The 14,365-nt window shown below is 40.6% G+C and overlaps 1 protein-coding gene across 1 annotated transcript in view; it reads left to right on the plus strand.

Moving 5' to 3' along the window:
• Positions 1 to 11,011: 11,011 nt before the first annotated feature.
• TBX19 (T-box transcription factor 19) overlaps positions 11,012 to 14,365 on the plus strand; it is a 48,084-nt gene continuing 44,730 nt past the window's right edge. The window contains exon 1 of the mRNA XM_043963964.1: positions 11,012 to 11,208. Coding sequence (XP_043819899.1) covers positions 11,012 to 11,208 — 197 coding nt within the window. The remainder of the gene's footprint in view (positions 11,209 to 14,365) is intronic.

A 14,365-nucleotide genomic window follows, 5' to 3' on the forward strand; every position in this document is an offset into this window, starting at 1 on the left:
ACCACCCTCCCATCTCTCTTGATCCTCAGGTGAACCAGTTCAAGTATCCACTATATTCTTGAATCCCTTCTTTCTTTGTCCTCTTGATGATCATGACTTGCTGACCAAGGATTAAGTCCTGGATCACTCCCTTGCTCCCCAACTCCATCCTACTCCTGCTGAATGGAACTGGGTGAAATCACAAAACCATGATGATCCACTAAAATTTTATGCTAGTTAATATCAATTGGGGTCTTAGCAAAATAATCTTACAACTCCTTCCCTTAATTGGTTCCCTCTCCCTTTCACCATAGAAGTTGTTCTGAAATGCTTCTTCTCTCCACAACCGTCTTCCCCTCACTTTTTCTGATGACTTCATACTTTTCTGACAAAATTGAGACCAAGAGTTGTCTTGTGTCTCCTCTTCATCTCAAATCCCTCTGTCTTCCCCTTCACTCCAGTCTCTGATGATGCTGTGGCCATTTTGCTTTCCAAGGCAAACCCCACTACAGGTCCCCTTGATCCTATCCCCTCTTGTCTTCTACAGCAGATTGCTTCTCTCATCCCTGGTCTCTCTAATCTTTAACCTCTGACTGTCTATTTGCTTCTTTTCTGATGCCTACAGAAATGGACAAATTTCCTTCATCTTTAAAAATTCTGGTAAGTTCTAGATCCTACCATGCCAACCAGCTACCACTCTGTATCCTCTCTTCAGCTGGACTTCTCAAAAAAGTCATCTGATACAGGTGACTTCCATTCCTCTCCTCTGCTCTCCCTCTTTTCTAAACCCTCATCCTTCTGATCTTGTTATTCAACAGAAACTGCTCCCTTCAAAGTCATCAGTGTCCTCAGAATTGCTGAATCTAATGGTCTCTTGGGAACCCTCATCCTTCTTGACTTCTCTAGCCTTTGACACTTGATCACCTCCCTCTGGATATTTTCTGCTCTCTAAGGACATTTTCCTCATTGCTATCTCTCAGTTCTCCTCCAATCTGTCTGATCACTCCTCATTTTTTTTGAGGCAGTTGGGGTTAAGTGACGTGCCCAGGGTCACACAGCTAGTAAGTGTCAAGTGTCTGAGGCCGGATTTGAACTGAGGTCTTTCTGAATCCAGAGCTGGTGCTTTATCCACTGTGCCACCTAGCTTCCCCCATACTCCTCATTCTTTTTTTCTTGTTCTTCATCCATGTCATGCCGACTGATGGTAGATGGACCCAAAATTCTGTTATCAGACCTCTTGTCTTTCTATATTCTCTCATTTATTGTTTTTATCAGCTCCTACTGATCGACCCTATGTCCTTTACATGTGGTCTTCATTTTTTTCATGGACCCCCCTTTCTCCAAAAATACTTTCTCAATCATCTTCTCTCTTTCTAGTCTTCACCTTCCCCTTTTGCTCTAGTTCATTCCTTATTGCTTTCAAACATGCCTAAATATTCCCTATGGAAAAACCTTCACTAGCTTCTACCATCTTCTCAAGTTATCAGCTGCATCTCTCCCCCTTTCATAAAAAAAGCCCACCAAAATAACTGTATACATTCATTGCCCATGCTTCCTCTCCTCTCACTCACTACTCAAACCTTTGCAGTCTGCCTTCCAACCTTATCCCTCAACTGGAAGTGCTCTCTTCAGAGTTACCAGTGATGCTGCTGTCTTGGCTCCTTCCTCTGTTGCATTGATCATGTTGACCACTATCTCTTGTATATGCTCTCTTCTTTGGGTTTTCACGACTACTCTCTTCTGGTTCCCTGGCTGTCTGTCTGGCCTCTCCTTCTCAGACATCTTTGTTGTCTCATCATATTTTTGTATCATACTCCCTAACTTTAGCAGCCTTAATCCTGAAAGTGTATAAATATGCACTAGTTTATAAACTCTATCATCCTATCTACTAGCCATAAAATCTCAAATTAAAAAAAAAGTTGTGATTGTGCATGTGTGTTAAATGTGTTTATTTAAAATCTCTGCCTTCTTACTGTCAATATTTCCTGAAGGAGACAGTTGGGCAGTGGGTGGGCTGAACCCGACCTGAAAGCCTGAACATCACCTGTTCCCATCCTGAGCCATCCTGAACCATCTCTAGTCCTAACTATGTCCTGTTTTGTCCTGGTAACAACACCAAAAAGAAACTTTCGTTAGATTAAAAAAAAGTGTTGGTCTGTCCTCTATACAAATTCACTTGGTGCTGTAAGCAGCTTCCATGGATTCAATGATTATTTCTATGCTGGTGATTTTCAGATCTTCTTACCCAGCCTTGATCTCTCTCTTGGCCTCCAGTCTTGCATCACCAACTGTCTCTTGGATATCTAGAACTGGATGTCCCATAGACATCTTAAATTCAAGATGCCCTCTCTGCCTTGCCTCTAAGACAATTTTTCCTTCTGAACTTCCCTCTTATTGTTGAGGCACCACCAGCCTCCCAGTCACCCATGCTTACAACCTTGGTGTCATTTTTTACTCTTCACTTCTACACATCTCTTATATCCAGTCTTTTGTTAAGTCTTGACTTCTCATTATTCATAACATCTCTACTCTATGTCCCTTTCTCTCCATTCACATAGTGGCTATTGTGGTGTGGGCTCTCATGCCTGGACTTTTGAAATAACTTGTTGGTTGGCCTCCCTGACTCCAGTCTCTCCCTATTCTGATTTCTCCTTCCATTCCATTTCTAGTCATCTTTCTAAAGCTCATGTTTGACCATGTCACTCTCCTCCCTCTCCTCCCTCTCCTCCTCACTCAATGAATCTTGTTGTTTAGTCATTTTTCAGTCATGTCAGATTCTCTGTGACCCCATTGGGGGTTTCCTTGGCAGAGATACTGGAGTGGTTTGCCATTTCCTTCTCCAGCTCATTTACAGATGAGGAAATGGAGACAAATAGAGTTAAATGACTTGTCCAGGGTCACCCAGATAGTAAGTGTCTGAGGCCAGATTTGAATTCAGGAAAGATGAATCTTCCCAACTCCAGGCCCAGCACACTATCACCTGCACCACCTAGCTGCCCAGAGTCAGGAAGACCTCAGTTCAACTCTGGCCTCAAACATGTAACTAGCAGTGTGTCTCTGGGCAAGTCACTGAACTTCTGCTTCATTTTCTTCAATTGTAAAATAAGGATAATAATAGCAGATATTTCCCAGGGTTGTTGGAAGAGATCTAAGGAAGTATTTTTCAAACCTTAAAGTGCTATGTAAATGTCAGCTATTATTTATTATTGTTGTTGTTGTTATTTTTATTATGCTGATTTACCATCCAGGGTAACCCAGAATAGTGTTTCTTATGTCATGGGTCCCAGGAATTTGGTTACTAGACACACACAGTGAAGCCACTGGCTTCATAAAATCTAGTCTGTCACAAATGGGGAAGGCAGATGGGGGGAGTGCTGCCTTAAAGGGTTTTTATGACATTATGTTGGAGCTGACCTCTGACAGTAATGAAAGATTAATCTCCCCTAAATCACCCCAAATCCAATAATCTCTCAGGGCAGCATGTTGGTGATTAAAAGAAAGAGGGTCAGAGCAGCTGTCTTTTTGTTCTGTCTGATTATGAGCAAGTCCTCAGGCTCAGGTTGATTACCTGCTGGGGTGTTTGGGGGCGGCAGAGAAAGGTTTTGGGTTTCCTAGAATCGCAGGGACTGGTTGTGCACAGCGGGTTGGTGTTGAATGCTCCTGTCGATGCAGGCTTGGCTCAGGGGAGATGAGACAACTTGAGCCCATGTCAATTTCTGCCCTTTAATTCTGAGGCGTGGGCTGCTATATGTCAGAGTACAAAACACAACTATCGGGTGTCAGAGTGGCCTTTTTTCCTTAAAAAAATAAATTATGTTTTTTAATTAACTTTACAATAAGAAGTAAATTTATAATATAATATATAAGGTAACTTGCTTCTTCCTAATGCTATGTCTTCTTCCAATCCTCATATAATAAATTATATATTCAAAGACATATACAAATTTTACATCATTTTGGCCAATATCTAAATGTATCATTCCTAGATCTTTTTTAAAATTTTGCATTATTCCATATCGATTTCCCTTACCCCCCAAACTTCTGTTCATTCTTCGTATTTGTTATCCTTGTGGCAATATGGTACTTCATTGAGTTGATGGATGACAATCTATTGTCAACATGATGATCCATTCCAAATCATGGAGTATTTAAGTGGTTTCCAGTTATTTTTTCTATTAGATGTTATATATTTCTATAATACTTCAATATCTGTAATCTCATCATTATGGGTAGTCCCTCTACTCATGCTGGTGGTAACACTATAGTGTTATAATAATAATGATGATGACTATAGCTAAGTTTTATATAGCACTTTCATGTTTCAAAGTGCTTTAAAATATTATCTCAGTCGATCCTTACAACAGTGCTGTGATTAGGTGCTATTATTATCAGCTCTATTTTATAGATGAAACTGAGGTTGAGAGACATTAAAAGCTATCCAAGGTCACTAGAACCATGACAACAAAATGCAATTTCTGGAAAGTTCTAACAAGTTGGGAAAGTTACTACTGGCCTGAGCCAAGCATCCGAGAGCCTCCTATATCTGCCTCCCAAGAACCACCAATGGAAAGTTTAGGGAGGCTCCATGGTAGATGATTGGCCACCACCAGGTGATGGAATTTTGGGCCACGGCCATTCATCATGAAAGTGTTGAGAGCTAGGTGGCAGGGTGAAGAGAGTGGTAGATGAATAAAGTCAAGAATATCTGAGTTTGAATCCTGCCTCAGATACTTAATAAGTGGGCACTTCCTAGATGTGAGCCACATCTATACATTTAGACAGCCCATGTGAACACACCTATCTTATATGGCCATATACATATCTTTCACTATCCTTCTAGGGGCCAGTATCTCAGTATTCCTTTCACTTCACATGACTCCACTTCCTTTCTCATTTCCCATACATATCTCTGATGATTTCCTTCACCCTACTTCCCCTTCCTATAAAACTCTTTAGATAATGTGTTACTGCTACCTCACTTGTGCCATTTATCACACTCTGGGCCTTTGGTTAACCCACAACTTCAGCTCTTCAGACACTGGTATTGCATGACTCAAAAGCCACACAGCATCATTGGAAGAATATTAACATTGTTTTTTCTTTTCACTTGAACACTTAGAGGCCATTATAGGGTTATTCATTGGCAGAATTTCAGTATTATTGTGTCTTAGGGAATAGGGAGGCCTGAGGAGGGGGTGGAGATTGGGGAAAGGCTGGTAGGTAGAGCAGTCAAAACATATGACATTTATCAATTAAATGCTCCATCTTACATAGGCACGGTTTGTGGTGCCCCAAAACAATTACAACAGTAATGTCAAAGATCACTGATCACAGATGATCACAATAGATATAATAATAATAATAATAATGAAAAGTTTGAAATGTGAGAATTACCAAAACATGACACAGAGACATGCCATGAGCACATGCTGTTGGGAAAATGTTGCCTATAGACTTGCTTGATGTAGGGTTGCCACAAACCTTCAATTTGCAAAAAATGCAGTATCTGTGAAACACAACCAAGATAAGTACAATAAAAGGAGGGATGCCTGTCATTACAATAGATGAGCTGAGCCCACCCCTCCTTTGAAGCTGTATCCCAGGGTCTGTCTCTATCCATCTCTTGCAACTGAATTTGTCTTTCAAAGTTAATTTGCAGTCAGATTTTGTCTTGTTTGTCCTGGTCATGGGTTTTGTGCAGCTTATCTGGGGGTATGAGAAAGGATAGCTTCAGCTCTGCTTAGGAGACATTCCAAGTCCTGGCCAAAACTCTGATCCAGTTCTTAGGAATTACATGATATCGAGGCAGCTAGGTGGCGCAGTGGATAAAGCACAGGCCCTGGATTCAGCAGGACCTGAGTTCAAATCCAGCCTCAGACACTTGACACTTACTAGCTGTGTGACCCTGGGCAAGTCACTTAACCCTGATTGCCTTGCCAAAAAAAAAAAAAAAAAAGGAATTACATGATATCAGCTGGGTCTTTCTGCCTAATCAGGAGGGGAACATGTACCTTACATTCTTCCAGGCAGATGGGTTTTGAAAATAATTGCTTGGAATATGGTTAGCATGAGACACGTACATGACTCATTGACAGAGTCTAATTTCTTTTGGCCTTGTTCTTGGATAACTTATTTATGTCAGGCTCTTCATTTCCTCTTGGTTCACAGAGAATTTGAATGAGGGATCATTCACCCCTTAGACTCCTCGACATAGGTACACATCCTTCCTTTCTAGCAATCCATTGATTATGCCCTATTTTTGGTAACCTCATAGGTGACACTCCAGACTGGCACAAGAGATACTTTCTGCTTATTAAACAGATTTTTTTTTTAAATAAAAGGACTTAGACTACAGCTTCTTTAAATAACAGAGTCTGAGTCAGTGATCAATAAAGACTTCTTAAGTGCCTACTGTGTGCCAATCACTGTGCTAAGTGCTGGGGATACAAAGAAAGACATACTAGGCCCTGCCGTCAAGGAGCTTAACAATCCAGTGAGGGAAAAAAGCACATAAAAAGAAGCTTGTGGGAAGGTTGGTCATGGGGGCTTGATGAAGTCCCACAACCAGGGTGGGAAAATGATTTCAGGAGGTATGAGTTACAGAGTTGAATTCTTCTTTCAGAATGATGAGTTTCTGGAGATCATCAAAACTAAGAGATCAGCTGGGTAGGAAATAGTGATAGCACATTCCTATCATACATTTTAAGGAATTTCATTTACCAGAATTAAATTAATATGCAACTTTTCAGCATACATTCATGATGGACTTGCACCCATATTCCTTTGTGATGAGTGCTGGAAAGAGCTCAGTCCTATTGTTAGTCAAAAGTAAATAGAGGGGTGGCACAGTGGATAAAACACTGGCCCTGGATTCAGGAGGACCTGAGTTCAAATCGAGCCTCAGACACTTGACATTTACTAGCTGTGTGACCCTGGGCAAGTCACTTAACCCTCATTGCCCTGAAAAAAACGTAAATAGAGGGAATAATGATTGAGATACTGGATGATGGACATGATCTTTAAGAGTCAAGGAGAAGTAATTCACTATTATTCACTAGAGGCTGATTTGTGTTTTCCATTATCTGATGCCACAGTCTTACAAAGTATAATCTTCTTTACAAGGCAGTATGGTGGGTACGGTGGAGAGGGTGTTGGACTTGGAGCAAGGAAGGGCTGAATAGAAATCCTGCCTTTGCTATTCTACTAGGTGGGTGTCTATGGTAAATCAATTTTGCTTAGCTTCAGTTTTTTCATCTGCAATATGGGTATAATAATCCCTGCAGCATTTCTCTTATGGCGTTATTAGATTTAAATGAAATTCTGTATGTAAGTTGCTTTGTGAATGTCAGTTATTGTCCTTACCCTTTGGTCTTGAAATTATAAAGCCAAGATTGATCCCAAAGAAGAGATATGAGGAAACACCTTTTCTCTCTTCTTTGCAGAGGCAAGGGACTGGATATAGAATGTTATAGAATGTTACATAGCATGTGGGACTTTGTTGATGCATTTGTTAGTTTTGTTGAACTGTCTTTTTTCTTCCTTTTATTTTGTTACAAAGGATGGTTCTTTGGGAGGGTGTGGTGGGAACAATATTTTAGCTCCCACTCTCATGTGAGTTAGTTTCTTCTTAAAAGGTATTGAAGCGGGGGTGGCTAGGTGGCACAGTGGATAAGGCACTGGCCCTGGATTCAGAAGTTCCTGAGTTCAAATCCGGTCTCAGACACTTGACATTTACTGGCTATGTGACCCTGGGCAAGTCACTTAACCCCCATTGCCCCGCCAAAAAAAAAAAAAAAAGGTATTGAAGCGGGGCAGCTAGGTGGTGCAGTGGATAGAGCACCGGCCTTGGCGTCAGGAGTACCTACCTGAGTTCAAATCCTGCCTCAGACACTTAACACTTACCAGCTTTGTGACCCTGGGCAAGTCACTTAACCCCAATTGTCTCACTAAAAAAAAAAAAAAAGGTATTGAAGCCTTGAGACTTGATTGACCCATGGAACTAAGGGCTCAGGTTACTGACATCACTTGCTGGTGGCGTGAGCACAAAAGAAGCAAGAGGAATTCTAGGCCCACTCTGATACTTGGCTAGTGCACTGAGGTGTGCAGCTCAGGCAAGACCTGGCTTAGCTGAATCAACTTTGGATGTCCTCAGTCTGTAGCTTAGTTGGATGTGCTTCTTGTGCCATGACCAAGTAAATCTCCTTTTGTTAACTGTTAACCTATAAGGGTTTCATTTTATTCCAATAAAATCAATTAAAATAGGAAAAAAGCCAGTTATTATTATTATTAATCATTAATATAGTAATCAAACTGCTTGGTAAATGTCAATTATTGTCTATACCCTTTATCCCTGAATTCCTACTGCTAGCCTTTTGCCCCAAGAAAGTCAATGATAAAAAGAAAGGTTGATATACACCAAAATATTTACAGTAGCACTCTGAAGTAGTAAAGAATAATAAACTAAGTAGATGCCCCATTGCCTGGAGAATGCCCAAACAAATCATGGTACATGAATGTCCTAGGTTTGGTTCTAATGATCTGAGAAGGCTTGTGTTTGGTTGAAACTTGAATAGGGATTACTTGATCATTGGCAAAGTCCTAGGAGTTTGGTCAGAGGCTATTCTTAGGAACTGTGCCAAGGTTCATAAGCTGTGAGCCCTCTTACTCAAGAGTTCAGATGAGATCTTCAACCCAGCAGGAAGTCATTTTCTTATGGTGGCTCCTTAGTTCTGGTCCCTTCATTTCAGAAGACATCCTACTCAAGAGGAGCAATATTTGCTCAAGTCAAATCCTGAGGATAGTGCCCAGGAGCAGAGTCAATGAAATATCTGAGTCAGACAGCCAAGAACCCTTTTTCTTATCCCCCTGTTGGAGGAGGCTCATGCCCTGCCCCAGAGCTGAATAAAGAAACTGAGGCTCTTTGGAGAATGGGTACTTGGGGACTTTTGTCCTCCATGGAAAATGTTTTTCTTTTTCCTTTCCCAATGGGAAACTCTTATGTAAAAAAGGAGTATTTTTTTTTTTACAAAGAGAATCCTCAGGAAAATCAAATTCTTGCCTGGCTCTTCTCATTGACTGGGTCAGCATGACAGTTTGGTTGGGTCACTTTCTCCTGTCTCCATGGCCGTTTTGCTTACTTGTCCTCACAAGCTCTCTACCAATAAAGTGTCTTTGATAGGATCCTAGAATCATAGATTTAGAGCTTGATAGAACCTTAGTGGCCATTGTATTCAACACCTTCCCACCCCCATTTTACAGATGAAGAAACCGAGGCCTGGAGAAGTTAAGTGATTTGTTCAAGGTCACATAGCTATTAAGTTCCTGATATGGGATCTGAAGACAGATCTTCTTGTATCCAGGTTCCTATCTACCATGTAACGATGCCTCTCATTTTTCTAGGATTTACTTACAAGTGACAAAAGGATTTACAAATTCAGGAAAAACAGACTAGGAATTTGTTTAAGGAAATTACCCGGTCTTTGACAAAGTGATAATCTAACCTCATCTTTCATTTAAGTTGCTCAGGCTGAGTCTTGCCCATCCTAATTCTCTTTAGGTTAGAGCCCCTGTTCCTTTGCTCTCTCTCCTGGCTCCCAGTGCTCAGTGGAGAATGGTTTATCTTCCCTTATCAGAATACTTCCAAACTAAATCTGGGACTTGGCCATTAGGGTCCTACTGATTCAGGTCATTCAGCTCACTTTGTCAATCAAAAAACATTGTAGGGGATATGTGTATTGTGTTCCTATTACTTTGTGATCATTTAATAGATATTTTCCTTCCTTTCTTTCCCTCCCTTTCCCCAACATTGAGAAGGGGTAGAAAAAAATAAACAATTCTTACATTAATAAATCAATATATCAATCAAATAAATCAAGAAAAATCAATCAAAAGATAAGAAAATATCAATAAATCAATAAAAATATTAAGAATGGGATCAATAATAATCAATAAATTTATCAAGGTTCTTCCCCAACATCTCCTTTCATTTCAATTAAATTCAAGAAATGTTTATTAAGGGCCCACTATGTGCAAGTTATTGCATTAGGTGCTAGGGATGCAAAGATAAATTCTTCAAATGGTCCTTGCCTTAAAAAGCTTACATTTTATTGGGGGATAGAACATGTTAGTAGATAAGCAAAAACAAGAGAGAGTTTTAGGAAGGAGAAAGCAGTAATAACTATAGAGATCAGGAAAGACTAGCAGTAGCAGGTGGTAACTGCACTGAGCCTGGAAGGAAGCTAAGAAATGAACATGAGAAGGGTGGGAGGGTATGCAGACACACATGGTAGACCACCTGTGCAAAGGCATGAAGGTGGGAGATGAAAGGTGAAGGATGGGGGATGGTTAAAGAAACCAGTTTGGCTGAAGGGACTAACACAAAATAAATCCAGAAAGGCAGGCTGGTATCAGACAGAGAAGGTTTTTCAATGCCAGGCTAAGATGATATTTTATCTCAGGAGCAATAGGGAGTAATTGAAGATATTTTAAGGAGGAGAGGAACATGGTTAGTTCTATGCTTTAGGAAGATTATTTTGGCATCAATTCCTCCAAGGGCCTGACTTCTTTAAACTTTATTACACATGGGTGCCACATGCTAGTAGGCTTACACAAACATGATTTCCCTGTATTGTTTCAATCTGGGCTGGGAACAATTTTCATTAATGGAAAAATGGTCCTCAAATACACCGATTAGCCCTCTTCAGGTACAAGAAGATAAAAGCCTGATAATTTGAATGGAGTACTCTTCTTAAATGTCTACTCTCTGTGTGGCAGCCAATGGGAAAGTCAGTCTCTCTCCCACCTGATCCAATGGGTAATTAAGAGAGTTAAAAAAAACCCTGAACCCTTAATATGCTAGTGGTATATTCTGCGGACTTTAAGGGGCATCAGACAAGGAGATCAGGACTGAGTGAGGGGCATAACCTGACCCAGCTGGTCAGCTGCTTCAGCTTGGGTTTGATTAGTAAGGGAAGGTGAGGAAGGAGTGGAGGTGTCAGGCTGTCCAAAGAAGTTGGTGGGGAGCAAAGCCACCATGAGTGACCAGGGTTCTAAGAATGCTAGTGACTGCACAGTTTCCCGCCTGCTCAATGTAGTGGAAAGTGAGCTCCAGGCAGGGAGGGAGAAAGGGGACCCCACAGAAAAGCAGCTTCAGATAATCCTGGAGGATGCAGCCCTTTGGCAGAGATTCAAGGAAGTCACTAATGAAATGATCGTGACCAAGAATGGCAGGTGAGTTGATCCTCTGCCTTGTCCGGGCTGGGCTGGGAATTAAAATATACCTTGAATATTGAACAGGGTGCACACAGACTTTCAAATAGGAACAGTGTGTGAGCTGATTAAACACGGTCATGAGTACTGTATCAAAGGGTCCCCTTCACCCTGTTCCTTCCTCCCCGCTCCAGCCCCAGGCTAACATAATTAATTTTTCAGACAGCAATGTAGAAACCTGGGGGAAGATAGTTGTCTGAGTAGGTAGTCACCTGTTTGAGCCATGTTGTGTAGGTTTGGGGAAATTGGATGGGACTGTCTTTGTTAGAAGGAATATTATTTCCAGCCCTGTGTAAATTGCTGGAAATCTTAGAAAACAATTTTCATAATAAACTGTACAACCTATAATATTCTGGTTGAGAGAGATGACTGTGGTGCAGTCAACTTGGTTTTGAACCTGAAATGTTACCATCTGAGCAAGGCAAGTTTGTTAGATTTTCTGACTTCCTGAGAATGGAAAGTGAAGGACAAGAGGAGTTATCCCTCTTTCTACTTCTCCTACGTGTTTGAGGTAAGTGTTATTTGGAGTTACTTCAGAGGGTGGATGTCCTTGGAGAAGTCATGGTTCTTGTGATATTTGACTGAATTATAAAATGCCAAATTGTATCAAGTAACAAAAGTGGAAATGATTCTTTGTGGCATGGTCCAAGAAAGACCCGTTGATTCTTGGATTCTATCAAAACCAGTCCTCACAGGGGATTTCATGTGAACACAAAGAGCTTTCACCCCTCAGTCATGAAAGCATTATGAAGGCAAATAACTAGCATGTTCAAATAGCAAAATTGGCATCCATTTTTTTAGCTGATGACCCATGGGTGTAATTCTGGATTCAAGAGCCTCAGATATTAGGAAGCATCTGTATTTGTAATAATTTTGGAAGTTCCTGGGGTCAGGACTTCAGAGAGAGAAGGAGAGAGATAGAGAGAGACAGAGACAGAGACAGAGAGACAGAGACAGAGAGACAGAGAAAGACAGAGTCAGAGACACACACACACACAGAGACAGACATAAAGAGTCAGAGAGTCAGAGACATACACACAGAGAGAAAAAGAGAGAGAGACTGACACAGAGGTGGAGAGAGAGCGAGAGCGAGAGCGAGAGTGAGAGAGAGAGAGCGAGAGAGAGAGAGAGAGAGAGGGGGGGGTAGTGTTGGCTGATAAAGATTAAAGTCAAATAAATACCCAATAGACTATTTTTCCTTGAGTCAGATGGCTACATTTTTGTCTTTTGCCTTATATTGTATGAGTGTTTATTTATGCAGGTACTTGTGTATATATAAATAAAATGGTTTCTTCCTTGTGCCCTAGTGGAATTTTGGAAGTGAAATATTATTTGTAACATGAAGGTACTTCTGCAGGGAAAGCAGTGAGCCACCTTTACTGATGGGAATAAAAATCAGGGCAGAAGGAACAACAGTCAGGTGTTTAATTTTGTATTTTTGCTCTCTGCACCTGGTTAGAAACTTCCGTAACACTCTTCCCTCACATAACTATCGGATTATTTTAAGCATTTGTGTTTAAGTAGATTTTAATAGCCTCTTTTTCTCTTGTTCTGTGTTTATACACTGTGTTCACTGCCTCAGACCTTTACTGGCTGTGTGTCTCTTGGTAAATCTCTTAATATCTCTCAGCCTCAATTTCCTGATTTGTAAAATACAGGGTTGTAAGAATCAAATGAGATAATAAACGTAATTTTTTGTTTTCCATTATTAGAAAGAAAGGGAAATCTCTGAACCTGGGAAGCTCTTATTCCAATGTTGTAGCTCAATCCTGCCTCCCCACAAAGGAATTATATATAGAACCTGACAAAAAAAATGACAAATATTATATCTTCACAACATCCCTGACAGGTTGTCATTCAAATGATGATGATGACAACTAGCATTTAAATGTAGTACTTTGGGGCAGCTAGGTGGCACAGTGGATAGAGCACTGGCCCTGGAGTCAGGAGTATCTGTGTTCAAATCTGGCCTCAGACACTTAACACTTGCTAGCTGTGTGACCCTGGGCAAGTCACTTAACTCCAATTGCCTCACTAAAAAAAAATGTAGTACTTTAAGGTTTGCAAAATATTTCACAAATATTATCTCATTTTATCCTCATTTATCAGTCATGATCAGTCCAATTTTACATATAAGGAAACTGAGACTAGGAGATTTGATGATGATGAGGTCCCACAGACAACCCAAGATTTCAAATCCCTGTGTTTGAATCCCAGACATTTCTGGGGTACCTCCACTGCCTCGGATTCACAGAGAGAAAAGAACTGTTGGTTTATGTGTTTCTTTATTTTTTCCCTTTTTTTCTTTGCTGGGCAATGAGGGTTAAATGACTTGCCCAGGTTCACACAGCTAGTAAGTGTGAAGTGTCTGAGGGTTTATGTGTTTCAACGGAGAATGAGTAAAAACATTTCACAAACTACTAGAAATAATTTAAATGCTAAATTCTCCACTGGCATAAGCTTTTTCTATTGGTTTTTATGTCAGCAGGTCTCTGACTAGTCTGTTTTCTTGTGACCTCTTCTCTTTCTTTCTCCCTCCTATTAATTATGTCCTTTTCTCTTTCTGTCTCCATATTCTCTCAGGTCAGGGTTTTTAGAGCTAGCACCTGGATTAGTTGGGTTCATGCTGCCTTTTCTATCAATGAGGGTTCATGTGGTTAGTCACATATGGCTAGCATTTATATTGAACTTTAAAGTTTGTTGTTGTTCAATCATTTCAGTCATGTCTGACTCTTTGTGACCCCATTTGGGGTTTTGAACTTGGAGTGGTTTACCATTTCCTTCTCCAGCTCATTTGACGGATGAAGAAACCGAGGCAAACAAGGCTAAAGTGACTTGCCCACCAGGGTCACACAGCTAATAAGTGTCTGAGGCCAGATTTGAATTCAGGAAGATGAGTTTTCCTGGTTCCCTGCACAGAGCTCTATTCACTGCATCACCTAGCTGCTCTCAAGATTTGCAAATCATTTTTTTCAAAAACAGTTTCATTTTATTCTCACAATTAGCCTGGGAGATAGATGTTATTATTATCCTCATTTTATAGAAGAGGAAACTGAGGCTAAAGTGGGTTAAGTAACTTGCCCAGGATGACACAGCTCATAAGAATCTGTAGTTGAAT

This window comes from Dromiciops gliroides, chromosome 4, assembly GCF_019393635.1.
Source record: "Dromiciops gliroides isolate mDroGli1 chromosome 4, mDroGli1.pri, whole genome shotgun sequence".
Taxonomy (NCBI): domain Eukaryota; kingdom Metazoa; phylum Chordata; class Mammalia; order Microbiotheria; family Microbiotheriidae; genus Dromiciops; species Dromiciops gliroides.